This window comes from Vanessa cardui, chromosome 29 (genome assembly GCF_905220365.1).
Source record: "Vanessa cardui chromosome 29, ilVanCard2.1, whole genome shotgun sequence".
Taxonomy (NCBI): Eukaryota; Metazoa; Arthropoda; class Insecta; order Lepidoptera; family Nymphalidae; genus Vanessa; species Vanessa cardui.
This window is the reverse complement of record NC_061151.1, coordinates 3,586,965-3,609,986: the sequence shown is the minus strand read 5'-3', so window position 1 is coordinate 3,609,986 and position 23,022 is coordinate 3,586,965. Positions and strand designations below refer to the sequence as shown.

The window sequence follows — 23,022 nt, the reverse complement described above, 5'->3', positions numbered from 1 at the left end:
TTTGTTGTTGTTAAAATGAGTGAATCTAAAGAAGAAATTCGATACATTTTAAAATTTTACTATAAAAAAGGTAAAAATGCAACTCAAGCCGCGAAAAAAATTTGTGATGTTTATGGACCTAATGCAGTATCTGTGAGAGTAGCGCAAGTTTGGTTTAAGCGTTTTCAAGCCGGAAATTTTGATATCAAAGATGCATCTCGCTCTGGTCGCCCTGTTACGGACAAAATTGATGCCATTTTTGAAAAAGTGGAGCAAGATCGGCATATTAGTAGTTACGATGTAGCTGAAGAACTGGCAATTGATAAGCTGATGAAGATAAAGCTGGGTACACAAAAAAGCTCGATATATGGGTGCCTCATGAACTCACTGAAAGAAACCTAATGAACCGTGTACTCATTTGTGATTCTTTATTACGACGTAATGAAACCGAACCATTTTTCGAAGAAGCTGATAACTGGTGATGAAAAGTGGATCCCATACGACAAGAACGTGCGAAAAAGATCGTGGTCAAAGGCCGGTCAAGCTTCACAGACTGTGGCAAAACCCGGATTAACTCACAACAAGGTAATACTGTGTGTATGGTGGGATTGGAAGGGCATCATTCATTATGAGCTGTTACCACCCGGCAGGACCATCGATTCAGATCTGTATTGCGAATAATTGATGAGATTGAAGCAAGAAATTGAGAGAAAGCGGCCAGAATTGATCAACAGAAGGGGTGTGGTTTTTCACCATGACAACGCTAGACCTCACACATCTTTAGCCACTCAACAAAAATTACGAGAGTTTGGCTGGGAGGTATTAATGCATCCGCCATATAGTCCTGACTTTGCACCTTCAGATTTTCATCTGTTTCAGTCTCTGCAGAATTCCTTAGGCAGTGTCAGGTTAACATCACGAGAGGACTGCCAAAACCACTTGTCGCAGTTTTTCGAAGCCCCAAAATTTTTACAGCAATGGGATCATGTCACTACCAACAAGATGGCAAAAAGTTATGGAACAAAATGGCACCTACATACTTTAGTCAAATGTAAATAAACTATAAAAAAAAACTTTTTGAATTTTCATATAAAATACGAAGAAACTTTTTCCCCAACCTATTATATTGCCTGCCTCGTTTGAATGTCGATAGCAATTATAATTATGATACCTCTAGTTCTTAACTTAATATGTGTTAGTATTACAATGTATTAGAGAGTATTTTGTTGGCAATGCACCAAATAAATAACACAATGAGATAGTATTCTCGGTGGATTTGTATCGTAGGTTTACTTCAGTCTCATAAGTCGATTAGCCCAGTACTGCGATTGATTTTCACTTGAGTACTGTAAAATTTCATGGCTTAATTCGACTCTATTCGTGTTTTTTATTTAATTTTGAAGCTAATTGTATACGCAAAAAGTTTAGATCACGTAGAGTAAGATTGTTTGCTTAAGATAATTTTATTTTAAAGAAAGTATTTTGACGTAGTAACACAGGAAATAAAAATAAATAAAAACATTTACACACAAACTTTATTTATTTAAAATATATAATCCAGTCGAATATATGAGTATTTGTAATACATTGAGATATTTAATATAAATCTTAACCTAAAGTGTATCACAAAATATCACAATATTTTAAAATCAGACTACGAAAATCATATCAACTATTTTATAATAAAAAGCAAATATTTTTATCAATTCGAAAATCATTGAATATAACATGATATACAGGATATAACATAGTAATTCAAGATTAACTTTATTTATCGAAAAACTATTCAATTTAATAAAAAAAGACAAACTAATACAGACAATCATTTAAAAAAATATTTTCTCCTTTTTATTTATATATTCGTTATATAAACAATGACCTTAACAAACCAAAGCTAGTCATAAAACATATTGTTTTATATAAATCTATGAAAAATGTATTAATCCATCATTACCTACGGCATATATAAGCATACAAACTACCAGGAATTTAAAGGCCTGCACACCTTGGGGCACCAAAGAGATCCTTTTATTTTCAAAAAAAAAATTATAAAAAAGTTTTATAAATTTATAATGGGCTACATCCCCGGATGCCCGTTAATCCTACACTTTAATTTTCATAAAAATCAACAAATTCCCTTCATTTCCATCCCTGTACAATTACCCCTTTATTGGAGGTAACATTGACAGCTAGCAACATTGAATAAAAACTTAACTAATGGGCAAAAGAATTTGACGTTCTGCCACAATGTAAAATAATGCCAAGAATTTGATATCAATGCAATTATTTATACTCAAAAAGCAAGTAACTGTGAAGAGTTATCGGTACTTCCAGCTTTTTAACAATATTTACGAGTGAGGTACCGAAGAATTTACGCAGATATATTCTAGCTTGAGCTAGTAAGGAAATTGGAGTCTTAGCACTTTCGATTAGGGACTGTTTTTGATTGGGTTTCAGAACATTATTTCTCTTTATCATACATAAGTCGAAGGCCTCCGCGGCTTCTAGGAGACGGTAGAATATGTGTTCGTATTCTTCAGAGGTTACATTTTGAAGATGGTTCAGGATGCCATCCGGGTCTCGGAACTGGGTTTTCATTATGACCTGCAAATATTATATAAACATATATCTATATGTATATATAGTGTTAGAACCAGAACCCAGTGGTTAAAACTCGTGCACTCTTAACCGATGATTGCGGGTTCAAACCCAGGCAAGCACCTCTATATATATGTGCTTAATTTGTATTTATAATTCATCGTGCTCGGCGGTGAAGGAAAACATCGTGAGGAAACCTGCATGTGTCTAATTTCATCGAAATTCTGCCATATGTGCATTCCACCAACCCGCACTGGAACAGCGTGGTGGAATATGTTTCAAGCCCTCTCCTTAATGGAAGAGGAGGCCTTATCTCAGCAGTGGGAAATGTACAGGCTGTTACTTTACTTTTACTATATGTTACAGTAAGATTACAAAATTCAATAGATTACAATCTGTCTCGTCAGATTTTAAACTGTCGAAATAATGTGAATCGTGAAATATAATTGCAATTTAACGCATCATTTTTCGTTAAATCGTAATCTGCAGAGTTAAATCTGTACAAAATAAGATTCTAGAATAACTTACCCTAGCTCCATATCTAAGCAATAGGGCTACAGTCTCTGCACAGGGCTCCGTGTTACTGGCGAGGTACTCCGCTAGGGCCGGTCGCAATTGAGCGCCGTCATCTTCATTGTAAACTTTTAGATTTGGATCTGCACCACTTTCTAGAAGGATCTAGAATTAAAAAAAAAGTATCGTAGTAACATGCTTATTATACATTCGCTTTTGAAGCAATCTTAACAAAAATACGATCATCATCATCCTCCTGCCCTTATCCCAATTTTATTAGGGGTAGGCGCAGCATGTCTTCTCCTTCCATACTTCTCTGTCAGACGTCATCTCACAAGTAACATTCTTTACAACCATATCGTCTTTCACACAATCCATCCATCGTTTCCTTGATTGTCCTCTACCTCTATATCCATCCACAGCCATGCTCAAGGCTTTCTTCACAATATGTTCCTCATTCCTCCGCATTGCATGCCCATACCATGACAGACAACTTCCACAACCTCTCGGCTATCGGTGTCACTTTCAAACTTCCTCTTATGTAGTCATTCCTTGCTCTATCCATTCGCGTAACAAACACCACACATTCCTCTTAGCATTCTCATCTCCGCAACATGCAATTGTCTTTCAGTCATCCCTTTTGTGGCCCAACACTTGATCCATACAGAACAAAAATACGATATTCTAAATAAAGCTGGTGAAATTGCAATACGCAGCTAATTATGTTTTTTATATTTATTTATTTAACTCTTTATTGCACACCAAATTTACATACAGATACAAAATATATTTTCTTTAAAACAAAATTGGCCAAGCAAAAGGCGGTCTTATGGCTTATAAGCCATTTCTTCCAGACAACCTTTGGGTTAGAAGGATAATGTGTATGGAAGACGGCAATATGGTGGTGCAGTAAAAACTTACATTATGAAATAATAACGAATACAACTCAATAAATATTAAAATATGTAGGCAAACTGACAAACGGGATGATAAGTACCACCCATAGACACTGGCGCTGTGAGAAATACAAACTTTACATCGCCAATGCGCCACCAAACTTGGAAGTTTCCCTTACATAAAGATGTTATGTTCCTTGTGCCTTTTATATTCAGTCACCTTCCAAGCACACCAATACCTAAGTATTGCTATATAGCAGTAGAACATCTAATCAGTAGGTACCTACACATATAAATATAAATATAAGACAACATCACATACATTACTCTGATCCCAATGTAAGTAGCTAAAGCACTTGTGTTATGGAAAATCAGAAGTAACGACGGTACCACAAACACCCAGACCCAAGACAACATAGAAAACTAATGATAATCTACATTGACTCGGCCGAGAATCGAACCCGGGACCTCGGAGTGGCGTACCCATGAGAACCGGTGTACACACCACTCGACCACGGAGGTCGTCAAACACATAGGGGCTAGAACCAAGTGGTATAATATCATTCACTAAAAACTCCCCTAAAACTCGTTGCATGTTCTGCTATCAGTATATGGATTCGTGCATGGAATATATGTAGCCTACCTTAACAATTTCCTTTCTGTTCGATATGTTGTCCGAACAGGCCACGTGTAGAGGTGTACCGATTACTGAGCTGGACGAGTTTACTCGAGCTCCTGGAATTGAAAGGTTTAATGGTCATTGCGTTTAAAGCTACAGAACTAACATATTTAAATACTTATAAAATTTATTTCCGGTAAATAATTGTGTGTAATATTAAGAATATATTAGTGGAAATTAGTAAAGTAACAGCCTGTAAATTTTCCACTGCTGGGCTAATGGCCTCCTCTCCCATTAAGGAGAGGGCATGGAACATATTCCACCATTCCAATGCGGGTTGGTGAAATACACCTGCAGGTTTCCTCACGATGTTTTCCTTCACAGCCGAGCAAGAGATAATTTATAAACATAAATTAAGCACATATATATAGTGCTGCTTGTCTGGGCTTGAACCCGAAATCATCGGTTAAGATGCACGTGTTCTAACCACTGGGCCATCTCGGCTCATTTATTTCATAGAGATTAATAAAATAGTCTATATCGAAATATCATCGCGTTTGACCACAGATCATCAGATCTTTTACATATTATCTGAATCATGGAAAAATGCTATTGCATGCTATGCAGAAACTCACCAGCTGATAACAGAAGTTGCAGCATAGCCACATCCCCTTTCAATATCGCGAGGTCCAATGGACTCGGCTTGTTCAAGTCAGGACATTCATAGTTGACTCTGGCCCCTTGCTTGATCAAGAGATTCACTACTTCTGTGCTGCCTGAAACAGAAATGGGCTTGAGAAAATGCTGAAGCAATATTTATAATATTCTTTGCTTCTAATTGATTCTATTGTAACATACAGATCATTTGGATATAAATCTTCCAAAAATATTTGTTCGCGTCTACGAGTCTTATTTAAAATTGCGAATCGATACGGTGAGATTCGTCTGCAAAACGCGGGATCGAATGTCGAGTGTACATAAAATAAATATAACTAGTGACATTGGTAGGGGTGAAAGTGACAACAGTAGGGGTGACCGGTGTTTAACAAACGTACGAGAAAGGAGGTAGTCCGATACGGACGCTTCTAACATTATCAACATCTACCCGCAAACTTCAGTCTCGTGAACAAGACATTCGTAGACAATGTCGAAATATCGAGCTTCACCGAACAAAAATAATAAACATGGTAAATATTCCGAAATTAATTACTTTAATAATAAAAATAAAGTAAAGTAAAGTAACAGCCTGTAAATTTCCCACTGCTGAGATAAGGCCTCTCTTCCATTAAGGAGAGGGTTTGGAACGTATTCCACCACGCTGTTCCAATGCGGGTTGGTGGAATGCAGGTTTCCTCACGATGTTTTCCTTCACCGCCGAGCATGAGATGAATTATAAACTCAATTAAGCACATATATATAGTGGTGCTTGCCTGGGTTTGAACCCGCAATCATCGGTTAAGATGCACGCGTTCTAACCACTGGGCCATCTCAGCTCTTTAATAATATATATTTTTTTTAATTAATAATAATAATAATTAATAACCATGTCAATTTAAAATCTTTTATTTGATATAATCAGCTAGATGTAGTTCTCCATCTGAAATAAGAGAAACGATCGGTTGCTGGCAGCGTTTTGGCGTCCCTCTCTCTGCAATATTTACAGAAACCTCTTTGACCTCTGGATTACTCCAGGTAGCAGAATATGCTATTTACAAAATTCATCAGTCTTTTAATCCGTCCACTGGTGACAGGTTTGGTCTATTTATACCTCAAAAAATCGAAACTGCCTCAGAACCTGGAAATATTGCTAGCATTCTTGATTTATTTCTGATTTGCATGTTCTTATTCATTGGAGATTAATAATAAAATTACTATACATTAAAAAAAAAACCTTACATTAGGAAAATTGTCTTCCAAAATTCTGTTTTTAAACCGTGCCATTTAATTGGCTTCACAAAATATGTCTTAGTCAATCAAAGTGATACCAATAAAACTATAATCAGTTCTTTTAATATTCTATACTCTATTTTAATCTATATAACTCAGATTTAAATACTCCACGAGATCTGCTATACATGATTCTTATTTAGATATAAAACTTACTAATATTATTACTAATAATATTATAAATATAAAATTCCACTTAACTATCGTAAATCCTCTATCCTGTTTTTACTACAGAAGTTCCGATAACAACTTCGCAGATATCCTAAATACCATTTTTTCGCAAAAATTTATTAACATAAGAATTAACAACAGCTTAAATTTAAATATACAAATATGAACTAAAACTAGTTTCTGTATAAATCTTGATCGCCTGGAATGGTGGCAAGAATGCTAACAGTATTTCTTCGTTGAATCGCAATTCCGATCCTCTAGACAAAAACGAACCAGCCCTCCTCACCAGTGGAGGCAATGAGGCGAGGTGTTTTTTTTTCGCGAATCCATAATGAACATCATAGATTGTCCAAAATCAATGATGGTACGTCAATATTTTGCGTAACTTTAGCTGATTTTCGTTTTTTTCAGAAATAATATTTAAAGATTAATATCTCACCACCCAAAACGGCGTAATGCATGACCGTTCGGTAGTCATTCCTCGCGTCGGCGATCGCGTTGACATCCGCCCCGTAGCTGATCAGCATCAGCACTGATTCGATACCCTGAACATAATATTGAGGCTCATATTAATTTGTATTCAAGAAACGAACATTTCATGTAAATACTTTTTGGTAACACTAGTATTCCGTTTTGTAAAATACTGGATGAAAAAAAAAAATAGTTTTAATCACCAAACAATTTAAATTCACCACAGAATATGATAGTGACTCAGTTGCTTGCCGATTCCTCACGGTAGAAACTGCATTCCGAACCGGTGATAGATTCACTTAATATAATTTGTTTTAATGAGCTTGTTGAAAAAAGTATATTTTGATTTGGTTTTTTGTTGGGATTTTAATTTGGTGTATATCTGGGAGATTCAGGGTCTACCTGAAATAACAGATCTATCCTTCAAGTTATCTTATTTAAGTATGGCTAGTTTGGTAAAACATTACCTTTCTTTGTCTAGCAGCCTTCATCAACGGCGTAAGGCCAGCTCTGTCCCTGGAGTCAGGATTGGCTCCAAACATCAACAACAGCTCCAAATACTCGGGATCCGAGACGAGATTTATCTCTGAACCAAAGAAGTAACGTTTGTTTGGGTCAGCTCCGTGTTCCAAAAGAAGACGGGCCACTTCCTGGAATAAAAAGCTTTATTTCGGTATATGGTAAGCTAAAAAGGTTATAAGACATTATGACACCTTTTTCCTTTGTCCACTGCAGTCAATGTTTAAGGCGACCAGTTAACAATGCAGGACATATTTGTTTAAAATACAATCTATTCTCATATTTTCATAGTCCGTAGAAAGGCAAAGCTAATTGGAAAGGGTTCAGGATCAAGGGATTTACGAGCTTGCCACGTTACAGGGAGACATTTCTAATTTCCAGAGTCCGGCCAGCGAAATGACTTTACTGCAAATGTTTTTTTGATAATGATAATGTTGGTGAGCACTACCCGTAATATAGGAGGAGGAAGCCCAATGACTTTACGACAAAAAATAACAATGTAGATATTTTTTAAGAATACAATCAAGAAATAAACAAAAATCGTATGTCAGGAGGCTCCCGAGTTCAGATAGCCTTAATAGGATATGGTATATGGCGTTTTTGTAGTAGTAAAATGTTTTTTGGAAAGGTTAACCTTACTTTTACTTACATTAAAGTCTGGGGAACAAGACATTCGTCGAAATATCGAGATCCATCAAATAAAAATAAAATACTTGGTGTATATCCCGTTTTTGTGACTGTAATACTTACATAATGTTTGTTACGTATCGCAAGCCTTAGGGGTTCATCACAGAGCGTGGTGCGGGGAAACTCCTCGCCGGTATCTGGACGGTAATCGACAGCAGCTCCACTCTCCAGCAACAGCTTCACCAACTCCTTGTATCTGGGTGAGATTATACATGTAAAAATACTTTATTTTTATTTTGGATTTGGTGGTACGGCTTTGTGCAAGCCCATCTGGGTAAGTACCACCCACTCATCAGATATTCTACCGCCAAACAATCAAGGGTGAGTGAGCCAGTGTAACTATATGCACAAGGGACATACCATTTTAGTTCCCAAAGTTGGTGGCGCATTGGCGATGTAAAGAATGGTTCTAACAGTGCCAATGTCTATGGGCGGTGGTGACCACTTACCATCAGGTGGCTCATGCTCGTCCGCAAACCTATAGCACAAAAAAAATATGCCGAAAGGGCAAAGATTGTTCCGCTAATGTGAAGTGCGAAAAAAAAAACCTTAAATTTCCAAGACAACCAGATACACGGTTGTTATATACTATAGTTTTGATGATACTTACCCGTGTTCAGCGGATAGATGCAGTGCGCTGTAACCACAATCATCTCTAGCGTTTATATCACAGCCTCGAACGAGTAAAAGCCTTGTCGCCTCCAAGTATCTCTGCCAGATCGCGTAGTGCAGTGGACGTAGGCCCTGTGTCACGGGCTCGTTTACCTAAACATATGTATAAAAAATATTTACATGACAAAAACCACGACTATTTCAAATATCTCAGAAACTAAAATAAAACTAATATTATAAGCTGTTGTTGGCTTCATCCCCACGTGGGAGGAGAACGGAGTCGTTTGTTAAGTATCCTATTTCTTTTCTTTCGTATTAAGTGCTTGTTATTCCTTAGTTATCAGATTTTTTTATGCCGAGGAATTCAATCATTCATAACGTTAAAGCCCAAATATTTAAGCAATACTTGTCTAATGTTGGTATTTTTAGATTCGAACATAAGTTTTTTTTTTTATGTGAAGTGGACATAAGTATTTTTTTAATTTTTACCTTCTATTTATATATTTTTGTTATGATTATGTTAACGATATCTTTAAAAATTGTCGTATTATTTCAACTTATTTACAAAAAGTGAATAAATTATAAATCTAAACCTTCCTTATTAATACCTCTGTCTATTAGTGAAGACCGCATGAAAATCCGTTCAACAGTTTCGGAGTTTATGGCAAACATACAGACAGACAGACGCAGCCAGGGGACTTATATAATATGTAGCGATAGTGATTACCTTAGCCCCACAGGCGAGCAATATGCGTATTTCATCCAATGGCACCATACGGATGATGGAGTCAGCTAGTTCGCGCTGCAGCGATTTGTCAGTTATAACTTCGGACGGCATGATCGCTGGGGAAGAGAAAAAAGTTTAATAACAGCCTGTCAGTCTTCCAGTTAAGCTTGGAGAGAGTATTTGGACTTTGATGAATTTTATACCATACGAATCGCAATATAACATTTAATTCTATACTTAACAATGAGTGTCTTTTGAAAAGAAAAAACATCGGAAAACTTTTTAGTATAAAATATTACATTCCATAAACAGTTATATTTCGCAGTTTTATGCGTCTAAAAATTAAACTATTAGCATGACGCAATTGGTTCTGTGATATCAAACAGGTGTGTATTTTAATTAAATAACTCGATAAGATATAACGATCCTGAGAATGTATAAACGTCACATATGTAAACGTTGTAGTGTAAAAAGTGTGTGTGTGTGTGTGTTGCAATAAAAACGCCGCTACTAAATCCACCTAAACTTAAATATCCTTATCATTGCAGCCGGAAGATGTCCACTGTTGGATAAAGACCTCCCCCAAGTATAAACCGATATATCTTCTAGATTTAAAATGATATTAAACATAACTTAAAATAGTGACCTTTTATTCATCTCATGTGTCTAATTCAGCTCAGGTAAGGCAATGAAGAAAAAACACCCAAGGAAACTTGTCTTGGTGAAAAAAGCTCCCAATCAGAATTTTGTTTAGCATTGGGAAATTTATCGGCTAACAGGCGGCAAAGTTTAGTCTAAACTTATGTAGGTACCACCAGTTATTGCGCATTCTACCGCCAAACAGTAATACCTAGTATTCTTATATTCTAGTTTGAAGGGTGAGCCACAACAGGGATATTTCATCTTGATTTCTAAGCATTGGTGTATTTATGATTCAATGATTCTTAACATTTGTTAATGGGTCATCTATCAAGGTCCATTTGTCAGCCTAATACCTTATTTGAAATAACCGATACACTAAAAACGTACCAATCGCCTACAATAAATCTATTTTTACAAACAGTTATAGTACGAACACGTGGCATACACAACTATATATAGATAAAACTAACTCGTATTTAAAAACAAAAGCATCGCTAGACACCATGTCTGTTTGTATTGCGTTGCAAAATAACAAACAATAATAATAAACATTTAACATCGCATGTTAATTTACGCGCCAAAGTCACGCCTGTGTTTCGAACTATTTTTTGGCGATAGTGTCTCAATTGTGTAACGATCATGTGTATAGACACATGTGGTCTGATTTACATAAGCTGTTAGTGTTTATAATATTGTAATTTTTGTCTACATATCAAGGTATACTCTGTAATTAATATGGCAGATGACTAACTATTGTTTTCGTTATCGGTTCTTGTCAAGACTGTTTAACACTCGGTTTCTCAAAAGTGCATATATGAGATTACTTGAATAAAGAATGTTTTCGTTTTTATTTTTTGAGTAAGGCTCGACTAGTGTCGTGAATACCTGTCGGAAAAAGTGAATATGCTGACAGATAATATATATGATCTAACTTATTTAGATCGAACCAAGTTTTCAATTTTGCGAGAGATTTATATTATGAATGTCAAACGTAAAACGTCAAATGTCAATGTGAAAATCTAACTATCTGTCGATAACTTTTTCACTTTATTTTTACTGTATCTTATTATTAACCCTTAATGTTTGTGTTGTTCTAGGTTAAGGATTAACAAGGAAATTACAACGACTGTGCTAGTCTTCAAAATTTAATTATGTTTGTTTCCTCAACTGTACCAATCAATCTCTTTCGTGTCTTCTCCATCCTACGTGACATTGGCGAATTATTCTGTGCCCTGTCGGCACAACTAAAAGCCATTAAACCAAAAATTGAATGGAATTGAACTTTTTCACGACCAAAACACTCAATCGAGTATGTGGAATAATACATTTGTAAAAAAGGCATTCGATACAAGATTTTGTAGATGATAAAAAGCCGTGGAATTAATACCTGTTGACTTCCAGGCAGGATATATTAATTTAAATTTATTAACTAACATGACTGTATTTTTTTTATGTTGAAAAAGAGTAACTACTGAGTTTCTTGCCGGTTCTCGGTAGAATCTACTTTCCGAACCGGTGGTAGCTTCACTTAATTCTTAAATGACAATTCAAAAGTGTTTGTAAAAGCCCATTTGAATAAAGTTTCTTTTGATTTTTGATTTAGATGAAACTTGATATTAAAGCAAACTTCTTATGCAAAAAACCGGATGAATAGTTCCCAAAAAAAATCAAAAAGAATCCGTGAGTGACAAATGGATATACTCTTTACTATGCCACGAACATCCTTGCTTACATCCATGCTTATTACACACTAGCAGAATCACAATACTTTTCCATAATTATAAGCATGTGACCAACAAAGGCGCTGATCCGCGTTTAAATTCACAATCTTTGGGTAGTAAAACATCACATAATAGTCACAATAGGTTTACGTGACCGTTATTACAAGACAGAATAGATCACAAAGGTTGGCGACCCTACAATAAACTTTCGAGGAAATCTCTCATCGCTAAACTCGTGATCAAAAATGCTAAGAAAATCGATACAAAGATGGCGATAATCCAACCAGAGTGACGCCAGACCGAAACGGCGGGTGACATCACGTTAAAGCTAAACTAAACTAAAGCTTACTCGTTGATATATCAACACCTACATATTTCATGATTTGTGAGGTAACTATAATATGCCGAGATGGGCCAATGGTTAGAACGCGTGCATCTTAACCGATGATTGCGTGTTCAACCCAGGCAAGGACTACTGAATATTCACGTGCTGAATTTGTGTTTATAATTCATCCTGTGCTCGGCGGTGAAGGAAAACATTTTTGGTACATGATATTCTTACTATTTATAAAAGCTATTTCTGCCGTGGTATAACTATAATGCCGTTATCTACCTAAAGTCAAAAATGAGCTATGATCAAAAAACGTGGTAAAAATGTAAACCTATGAAACGCATCGATGACAAACCGTTAAATTTATTATTCCAAAACTATTCCATAGGTTATATGGTGGAGGTGTGATAGGTTTACTTGGTGGTAGCGCTTTGTGCAAGCCCGTCTGGGTACCACCCACTGATCAGTTATTCTACCGCCAAATAACAGTACTTAGTGTTGTTGTGTTTCGGTTTGAAGGGTGAGTGAGCCAGTGTAACTACAGGCACAAGGGACATAACATCTTACCATAGTTCTCATGGTCGGTGGCAAATTGACGATGTAAGGAATAGTTAATATTTCTTACAGCTTCATTGCCTATGGGTGATGTTAGTTCACGGCATTTTATTACACTACGGCAGATTTAATGACAACAGTACTAAGGCTTCCTCTACCATTGACCAAAAGATTCGGAACGAATTCTATCACTCTTCTGCCAGACGTTTGAATATTTCAATGAAATTAGGAACATGCAGGTTTCTTCGTGATATTTTCAATAAGGGGCCATCCATAAATTACGTCACACTAATTTCATTATTTTTTACCCCTCCCCCCGTCCTTGTCACAGCTGGTCACGTTTGTGAGACCCCCCCCCCCTACCTAGTGTGACGTCACATATTTTATACTTATTTTTAAATCTAGAAATAATTATTTAATTAAAACAGCAGTTACGTATTTTTTTATTTCAATTTAATTTTTTTTTTAAATATTTAGATCAAATCAAACATTTAAACGAATTAACAAAATAAATACTATTAATTAAAGAACAACCTTAATCATCTTGAGTCCATGGACTTTGAACCCACTCCTTTAAATTATTTATAACTGGCATAGCAGCCACTACGTTCTCGTAAGGGTTGTGAATGTCAGGAAGATTCGATGTGTCAACATCTTTTTTACCAAACCATACCGCATTACCGTCATCATCCATACAAAGAATTTCTCTGGCACGTCTAGCAGCAATTGGTTGAGGACGAATCTTCGCGATGGGAAACATTTCTTGTTGTTTCTTATGTAATTCCTTGTGTTGATAAGTGGCCGTGTATGATGCAAAATATAGACCACAGGTGTCTCATGATCGCTTAAACAAGTATGCCTCGACACTGAGGCTATAGCTATCATACGGAACTTGCTTCAAATGTAATGACGCTCGAAGATTCATAGCTAGCTGAAGTAACAGTAGAGCGAATTTACCCTCGGGGTTATCTTTTTCTATGGTTACATAACCGCTTGACGTCTGATTTATTAAAACAGGTGGTGGTTAAAACCCCTCTTGTAACAGTCGCCAAAGACTAGATCGTCGTACACCACAATCTCGCATTTTGCTACTTGTAATAAATAATGTGATTCACGCACATGATTTGCGTACCAAGTCGCATCATTCTTCAATTCCTTAGCCTGTATATTATTCAGTCCAGTATCTGTTGGCCTAATTTATTCGGTAACCACAGGAAAATCATCTATCACCAATTGGCTCCAAATATTAGCCAGCACAATGCCTGCACTCTCAAAGTTTCGTTTTTCTAACTCCAAATCAGTTGTTCGAATACTGGAATCGAGATGGGAACCAAAATTGTCATATTTTAAAACAACACCAGTAAGTTCGCGACTAAGTGGCGCCATTCGTCGTTCCACTCTGTTGAAAGCATTTGTGGAGCTTCTTCCTGGAGCATTTGTGGCAATGTAAATAGCATCCATCGATCGTATCGTGGATTTTCGTCGGGACTACCATCACAAGTAAAAATAAATACGGGTTTTATAAAACCCAGAGTGGGTCACAGCTTCAGGTTTCCCTTCACCGTCCTTCTTTATTACAATGCCTGCATAGACAGAGGGAATAAGTTTATGTTTTTCCGCGACCACGAAATCATGATCTGGTAATTTTACGCGATAATCAAGGTGCATTAATATTGGTGCTTGAGCGTTTGCTGCTGTTATACCCAATGGCACGCGTCCTTTGTCATCCATTGATAAAAAGAAAACTTGATCAGGACCCAAAATTGAAGCTAACGATTCAAGATTTCTTATAGTAGCAGTACAGAATGTGCCATTTTTATGTTTCAAATGTAGCGTAGAATCTGGTTTACACAGTTTTATAGGAACAGTTACGACATGTCTTTTTCCTTCCTCTGTATTGACTCGTCTGGGAAGAAGTCTCAAGTATAACCCTGATCACTTAGATTATAAAGAGTTTTGAAATGTGACGTCACCAAATTTAGGACCCCTCCCTCCCCCTTGTCACACAATGTCACACTACGTCGACCCCCTCCCTCCCCCTTAACTTGTGACGTAATTTATGGATGGCCCCTAACATGTATTGAAATGATCCCTATGTTGTTTACGTGTGTGCGTAAAAACTGGTGCACACTCACATAAACATAATTGTAGATCACTTTAATAATGAGTACTTCTGAGTAACGGTGCTCACTTTGCCAACTTCCAAATTACGGACTGTTATAGAGAATTTCATAACAGAAACACTCAAACAGATTTACCCGACCTTTCACTTCACTTTCTCTCTTAAACTAGCTACGATACTAGCCAAGAAATCATCTCTCATTAATTAACAAACGTCCCAAATCTTACTAAGAAAAGAAAAAGTCAATCATCACATTTTCCTACAAAGGTTTAAAGTTCGGGAAACCCGAGATCATGATGAAATGTCACATATCGTTCCAATTTGGATGGACGCCAGCCATTTCCAAATGATATTGAGCATCGGAAGATTTAACGTAATTAGAGGGACCTTCTCAATTTTGTCGCACAGGCCAATGACCTTGATCGTTTATTTTAACGTGGATAAAAGATGGCGCCACGTGTGTTTTGTTTATCATTTGTTTTGTGCGGTTGCGCGTTGCTTAAATTTCGCCAGTAAGGAATTACTTTGCTTTGCTTTTATGTTATTTAATTGTTTAATATAATTAGGTGCTTCTATTTATTAAAAAAAAAACTTATGTTAAAATCTATTCATAAAGTGATAAGTCTTTTGTACAGTTTATGTTATTTTAAATATTAATTTTATTGTTCTCTAAGCAGTCATACTGGTTAATTTATCAATTTGTAAACAATTAGAGGTGGCCATTTTTAATTTTATGAAACGTCAAATTGTATAAAAGCCCGCCAAAAGTACTATTTGTTTTTCCACAGATAATAAATACCATAGTTCGATTGTAAGTCTTATTGACATTCATTTAAATCAAAAGAGGTAGTTGGATCAGCAAATAGGCCACCGGATGGTAAGTAGTAAACTACCATCCGTAGATATACAAACTATTAATACATTTTATTCTGCCAATGCGCCGCCAACCTTGAGAACGAACTTGTGACCTTTGTGTTTGTAGTTATACTGGCTCACTCACCCTTCAAAACTAAATAATACGAAGTATCACTGTTTGACGGTAGAATATGGTGATAAGTGGGTGGTACCTAGCCAGATGAGTTTACATATAACTATCACAGAGTAAATTTTTGGTTTCAGACATAAATCAAATTATTGTACATATGTGATACTCATGTATATATTAACGTATATACTTTCAAATAAATATACATTCCAGTGTTGCAATCGTTCAGGAATCATTATATGTATGTCAATGATATTCTAATAAACAGATATGTTATATCCATACTAAACAACAGAAAAAAGTGTGCCGCGCCGGGGACCGTTTAGTTTAGTTTATTATTACATTTCGTTAAAAGTAAAAAGGATAGCTTGATAAAAACAATAAGTAAAAGGGATAACTAGATGTTTTATATTACGCAAAATGTATTACTACGTAATTATGATGTATTTTAACGTATTAGGTACTACGTAAAACGACTAAAGACAAGCGTCCCAATTAGGACGTTTTCTAGTCTTCACTTTTTGCGCGTTAATAACATATCTGTTTACTAAAACATCATTGATGTACGTATATAAATATTATTTTGTATCTGTACTTCGTATATTAATTCAAGGTTATCAACGTTTCCGTCTGATGAAAGCGCAGCAGCGTTGCTATGGTAACGAAAATATCCACATAAACAAAGCATATTTGTGTGTGGGTGTTTATTGACCAGCTAACTGTAAGTCCTGGGATCAAATCGAATCTCACGTAGGAGCAAAATTATTTCCCCCCATTAATATGTCAGCAATAACTCTGAGTTTGACAGTTGAGCGGTAAACACTGTCTTTATTGTCCGGATAGGCATTAATCCTTGTATTATTGTCATGATTGTAATGAGTTATTATTGTTTAACTACTAATTACACGGTATATGAAATATAATTAATACTAATAATAGAGGATTATATTTAGAAATAGACAATTTCTGAAATATTTTCGATTGTCTAGTAGGCTGTTTGTATAGATATTATATATACCTAAATTACACATAAGCATAATATGTCATAGTGTTAATATCAGCAAGCAAAACCAGCCGTATCTAGTATATACCGCTCCTATATTGTATTGAGAGTGATTGTCTACTCTTTGTGGTATTTTAAACATAATTTAAACGTATTTTCATACGGTTTTGTCTTATTATCATTGTAATTATTAATGTCAAATAAAAAAATGTGACATTATAGGATTATTCATCTGTATTTTTCAATAGTTTGGGCAAAACGACAGCTATTAAAGCAACTTGTTCTGAACTTCCCGAAAATAAGCCATTCTCTATAAAATAAACTCAAAAGGGTTTTTTTTTTAATATATGTAATTAGTAAAATACATTTGCATTATTGTTATGAAATCATACAAGCACTTTTGAATTTAGCGATGATAACTATTCAGAAAACTCTTTCTGATATCAATAGAACACAATAAAGCTTTGTAAACATAAAATTTATTTCTTTAAAAATTTAAATGCAACAATAATGGCAAAAAGCGACTTTAGACTTATTTACAAAAAAAAAAAAAAAAAAATAATGACAGTTAAATAGACCGTATCCTTTTTTTTTAAATAATGTTTATATAATAAGGTTGTTTATTATTTATCAATTATCAATATAAAAAATTTAAATTATGTTCAAATAATGTGTGTAAAGTAAGTTAATTTAAAAAAACTAAAAGTTTATTGAACAGACCGAGTCTCGCGTCTGTATCAAAACAAAATGGCGGAGAGAAATGGCTTCCAGAAATAGCCCGGTTGTTTGACCGGAACCTTGACACTAAATAACTTTGTTTGGCATTAAAAACCAAGTTTTAAACAGATTTTCAGGTCATTATACTACGTAGTATTTAAATTATTGTTGGTACCTATAATATAGGTTGACATTGTTTAATTGTATCGTAAATAAAAGCAGTAATTGTCTATTGGATTATTTTAATGTCTTTGAAAAGTGACTGTGCGTTAGAACACTATGGGTAGGTAGATGCATGGCCTTACAGTAATAAATATTCAATAAAAACATATTTAGTTCTTAGTTAAATATTTCGTTGATTTAGGTTGGAAAACGCACGTGGAAGCTTACCAATGATTCAATGACTGAAATAGGGATAGAAATTTTGTTTTCTTCGTGTATTATAATAGTTAAGAAAAGCTTTTTAAAAATATTATACCTACTCATTGGATTAGTACAGAAATCCAGTGTGGATTTATGTGCTATAACCTTCTAATCATTAGAACTGTCTGTTGTAGATTTGAGTTCCTCAAGCTTTTCATCTCGAAAACCAATTGGTAAGTGGTATTTTTTAATAAGCCCTTGATTATTATTGTTTTATTTTTCAACACAAGAGACAAAAAAACATACTTTCTCAAATTAAGTATGAGATGTAGTTGCTATCAATGAAATAAGCTCGTTGATAAACCCTTTGACAGAATAATAGTGGCATTGTCGGTTGGGAAATAGATAATAGAAATTAATGTTGTTTAGTAAAGTAATAAGTAAAGTAAAGTAACAGCCTGTACATTTCCCACTAAAAAGCTGAGATAAGGCCTCCTCTTCCATTAAGGAGAGGGTTTGGAACATATTCCACCACGCTGTTCCAATGCGGGTTGGTGGAATCCAGAATGTGGCAGAATTTCGATGAAATTAGACACATGCAGGTTTCCTCAAGATGTTTTCCTTCACCGTCGAGCATGAGATGAAATATATACACAAATTAAGCACATATATATAGTGGTGCTTGCCTGGGTTTGAACCCGCAATCATCGGTTAAAATGCACGCGTTCTAATCATCATCTCATCATCTCAGTTTAGCAACCTACTCAAATAAGATCCACTATTTTAGATCTCCGTTTTCAATACACCCCCCCCCCAGACCACCCCAGACTTCGAGTATCATTCATACAGACAACTCGTATTCAATTTCCTCTTCTAGTTTGCATGATGCCGCAATGAAACTATGGCATGAACAGTTACGAATTACGACGCGTTAACCATCCTAGACTTATTAGTGGCAGAAAACAGAAAGAAGCGATTGGATGGAGGATAAATCCATTGAGTATAAAGTCGTTGCCTGCCGGACGGTTTTCGACTAACGTCATGAAATATTCAAGTTACATGACGTTACAAACTTAACTAGACTTGTCATGTTCAAGCAATACACTGACAAGTTTACTGGAATCAGCTTCAAATCAGTTAATGGAAAATCGTATATGTCATCTCGTATATTATAATCGGATAAAGCATTACTCTTTGTTTTAATATAGGTAGGTGAACAAGTAAACAATGTACGAACAATTTGTAAATTATATCTGACCTTATAATCAATTTGAATCGGCCATTTTTATTTCTATCAAATGAAAATTGTCACTTTTCAAAAAAGCCCGCCAAAAATACCAATCTTTCTTCCACAGATAATAAATGCCACAGTTCGATTGTAAGTCCAATTGACAATTTTTATTTTTAATCTAAATAGACAGTGGAACTGCAAATATGCCTGATGTTAAATGTCACTAACGCCCATAGACATTAAAACTGGCTCATTCATTTTTGAAATCTGAACACAACAATACTGGGTACTACTGTTTGGTTAGAATATCTGATGAGTGGTTGGTACCAAACCAATTAGCACAAAGCCACCAATATAATCAATTTCATTCGAAAGTGTTTTCACAGAATATAATATTACTAGCGACCCGACTCGTCTTTGCGAAGTTAATACTAAATGTACTACAGAATTTATTTACGACATCACATTAGAAACTTCTAAAATTATCAGCGTTTCTTTACTATATTTTTCATGTATTATATACAAAAACCTTCTCCTCGAATCACTCTATCAATTAAAAAACACCGCTTCAAAATCCGTTGCGTACTTTTAAAGATTTAAGCATATAAATGGTCCCTATAAATGGGACAGAGAAAGCGACTTTGTTTTATACTACATATGTAGTGATTAACACTTGATAAGTTTATTCGTAAACAAAGGATGCAGGTACAAAAATCGAGTTTTAATTCACGTGCCCGTAAATTCAAAGTGTAGGCGTCTGTTTATAAACTCTCAGCTACAAGTACGCATTCGATTCGGATCCAAATATATCTGGCCTGTTTACCTGAGAGATTTGAATGAACTGAATTCGTAAATTATAACCCTTTCTTGTACGACACGCTTGTTTACGATATCGCTTTTAAACATTTACCAAGTATTTCCTTATAATAGGGTATGACGATTTTTGACCCAGTGATTATGGGACGATAGCTGCACATACAACAACAGCCTGTAAATTCCCCACGGCTGGGATAAGGCCGCCTCTCACTTTGAAGAGAAGGTTTGGAACATTACACCACGCTGTTCCAATGCAGGTTGGTGGAACACACATTTGGATTCCTCACGACGTTTTCCTTATGCCGAGCACAATTATAAACACAAATGAAGCTCATGAATATTTAGTGATGCTTGCCTTGGTTTGAACCCGCAATTATCGGTTAAGATGCACGCGTTTTAACCACTGGGCCATCTCGGCTCTCAATTGCAGATGATAATTTATGTCTTGAATAAAATTAGAGTGTCTGTTTGTAAGATTAAAATAACCGCATTTTTCTTAATGTGTATTAACACGGTTGTATGCCTATAAAACATCGATAACGTCATTTATCCACAGTATTGTAGCGTAAGAATATATTTTATTATGCTTATACTGTTTTAGTATACATGTGTGCGTATTACAAACAGTATTTTCGTTTTGTGTGAGTGAAGAAAGATTTATAATGACATTATTGTTGTGTGCGTAATTTCTATGTTTACAAAGCCTTTGTAATTGTGACGCACACACAACTTGCAATAAAAAAATATCACACTTTTTTATGTTTTGAAGATTGGATTCACATGTAGCCTTGTCAATTTATTGTTGTTTATTTTTCTAGAGTACACTGATGATCATAGACAACTTTCACTAGTGTTTTACTGTGTTTGATAATCATAGACAACTTTCAGTATTTTAAACTTTCTTTCACTGTTACCACTCTCATAGAATCATATCGTAAATGTCAATTAACTGTCAAGTGACTAGTTTAATTTTAATAATACTCAAAATAGCACTATATAGTAATGAAATATGGTATAAAATTGCGAAACAAAAATGGCGATGAAATCAATAATATTATAAAATAATATCCAATGTTATTTTTTACGAACACTTATACTAACCTAAAAATCAATTTGCATTTTTTTAATTTATGAATCTGGAAGTGCTATGTTTAATTGGAATTGAGATACATATATTATATAATTATTGTTATGTTAGTTAATTTGTATGTAAAAAATGCTTTGAATGCATATTGTGAGTGCATTTACAAATAAGTAAATGTACTTTTTTGTATGGGATAGTTTATGGGTACCTACATGGATTTATAAAAATTAGCGTTGATGAGATTTATTATCAAAGATGACGAACAGTTACTAAATGATTCTGACATATATAACAAAATGTTATAAGCTATAAAGACAGCGTCATCAATTTAATTATTATAATATTATAAGGCTAAAAACATCTTTGTGTGCGTAAAGACATCGGTAAATGTAACATTTATACTACCTATTTAGTTTTTAAGTTTGTCTTACCCGATGATAAAGATTTGGATATTTAAACAAAAAAAAAAGTAGAAAGGATGACATGAAAATCAGCTACCATATTATATGTTGCTATTTTGAGTCTGTTAATTTTTTGTCTTTTATCTTTATTTTACACAGAACATAAAACATAATTTCGTGTTGTTTGATTTATAAGTAAGATGACAGTCATAAAAATCAATAAATTAAAAAAAAAACACTTGAGACTTTGAACATAATAAATTTTAATCGAATGACATTTCTACGCAAAAGTCCCGATCTCTCGTCGCAGTCTGTTGGACGTCAGAATTACACATTATGAATGGAGTCACAACAAAGCAGCTGTTCAAAATAATCAATAAACACAAGTGAAATGTTTATAAAAGTTGTATCGAATAATTTACGATCAATATTTTAATATAAGACCTCTTTGTGTAAGCTCCATGTCGTAATAACTTTCTAAACCAATAAGGAAATCTTAATATTCCTAAAAATATGAGCATTCAAGTATATTTGAATAAAAACATATTATTACTATCTAAAGTTTTAATTAAAATCAAACAACTCACCTGATATATTAATCAGTATCCAAAACACAAGGATGTATGACACAAAGCCTTTGTTCTATAATTCTATGAACGAAAAGCGCGCAATTTTTCCCGCGCTTTAATGACGTTTGTATTAAATTTAATAATTTCAGATTTCAGTCGTGATTTATGAAATTATATTTCTTTTTGGCTTTCAATTGAATGTTCAACAAACTGGGTAGCGTCAATACTCTAAAACAGTAAAGCGTCAACTGTGGTGGCATCGGGGAAGCCATGGCTGGAGTAACGCCAATATGGCCGCTTGCCAAGTACGAAGTACGAGTAAAAGGTAAGGATATGAATTTCGGACTTTCTATATCTTTAAATCTTATAAATTAAACTTTTATATTTTTAAGGTTAAAATAGAAGACACATTTTACAGGTAGGATTTTGAGTCAAACCATAAGATGGTAGGGCTTTGTGTAAGACCGTTTGAGTAGGTACCAGCACTCGTCGAATATTCTAACGCCAAGCTGCAATACCTTGTATAATTAATTGTGTACTGGTTTGTACAGTGAGTATGATTAGAGTGCATAATAACAGCGTCTCAAGTTAGCTGGGGCCCTATTGACCCTATGAATTATGCCCATGAATTTGGGGCCCTTTTGGTAGATATTTACTACAATGTAAAAATAATTTGCTTATAGCCAAACCTTAAAATGGCTTAAGTACATCTATTACTATCACAAAGCACGTCTAGAGCTATC

The 23,022-nt window shown here is 34.9% G+C and overlaps 1 protein-coding gene across 1 annotated transcript; it reads right to left on the bottom strand.

Annotated features, from left to right (window-relative positions):
* Positions 1-2,057: 2,057 nt before the first annotated feature.
* On the bottom strand, positions 2,058-22,543 carry LOC124542040 (serine/threonine-protein phosphatase 6 regulatory ankyrin repeat subunit B-like). Its single transcript, XM_047119996.1, has 10 exons — positions 22,298-22,543; positions 9,740-9,855; positions 9,011-9,165; positions 8,464-8,596; positions 7,662-7,844; positions 7,163-7,268; positions 5,241-5,381; positions 4,630-4,721; positions 3,106-3,255; positions 2,058-2,583 (listed from the first exon to the last, which is right to left on the bottom strand). Exons 2-10 carry the CDS (start codon positions 9,848-9,850, stop codon positions 2,263-2,265), a joined length of 1,392 nt encoding a protein of 463 aa, XP_046975952.1. The 5' UTR covers positions 9,851-9,855; positions 22,298-22,543; the 3' UTR covers positions 2,058-2,262.
* Between the last annotated feature and the right edge of the window lie 479 nt (positions 22,544-23,022).

Bases quoted from the DNA above. Each gene is read 5' to 3' on its own strand.
- LOC124542040 (XM_047119996.1), bottom strand. From the start codon at position 9,850: ATGCCGTCCGAAGTTATAACTGACAAATCGCTGCAGCGCGAACTAGCT. The intron at 7,269-7,661 runs GTAATGTTTTAC...TATTATGTTCAG, and splicing joins AGGCTGCTAGACAAAGAAAG to GGTATCGAATCAGTGCTGAT. The intron at 5,382-7,162 runs GTGAGATATTAA...TTTCTGTTTCAG, and splicing joins GCATTACGCCGTTTTGGGTG to GCAGCACAGAAGTAGTGAAT.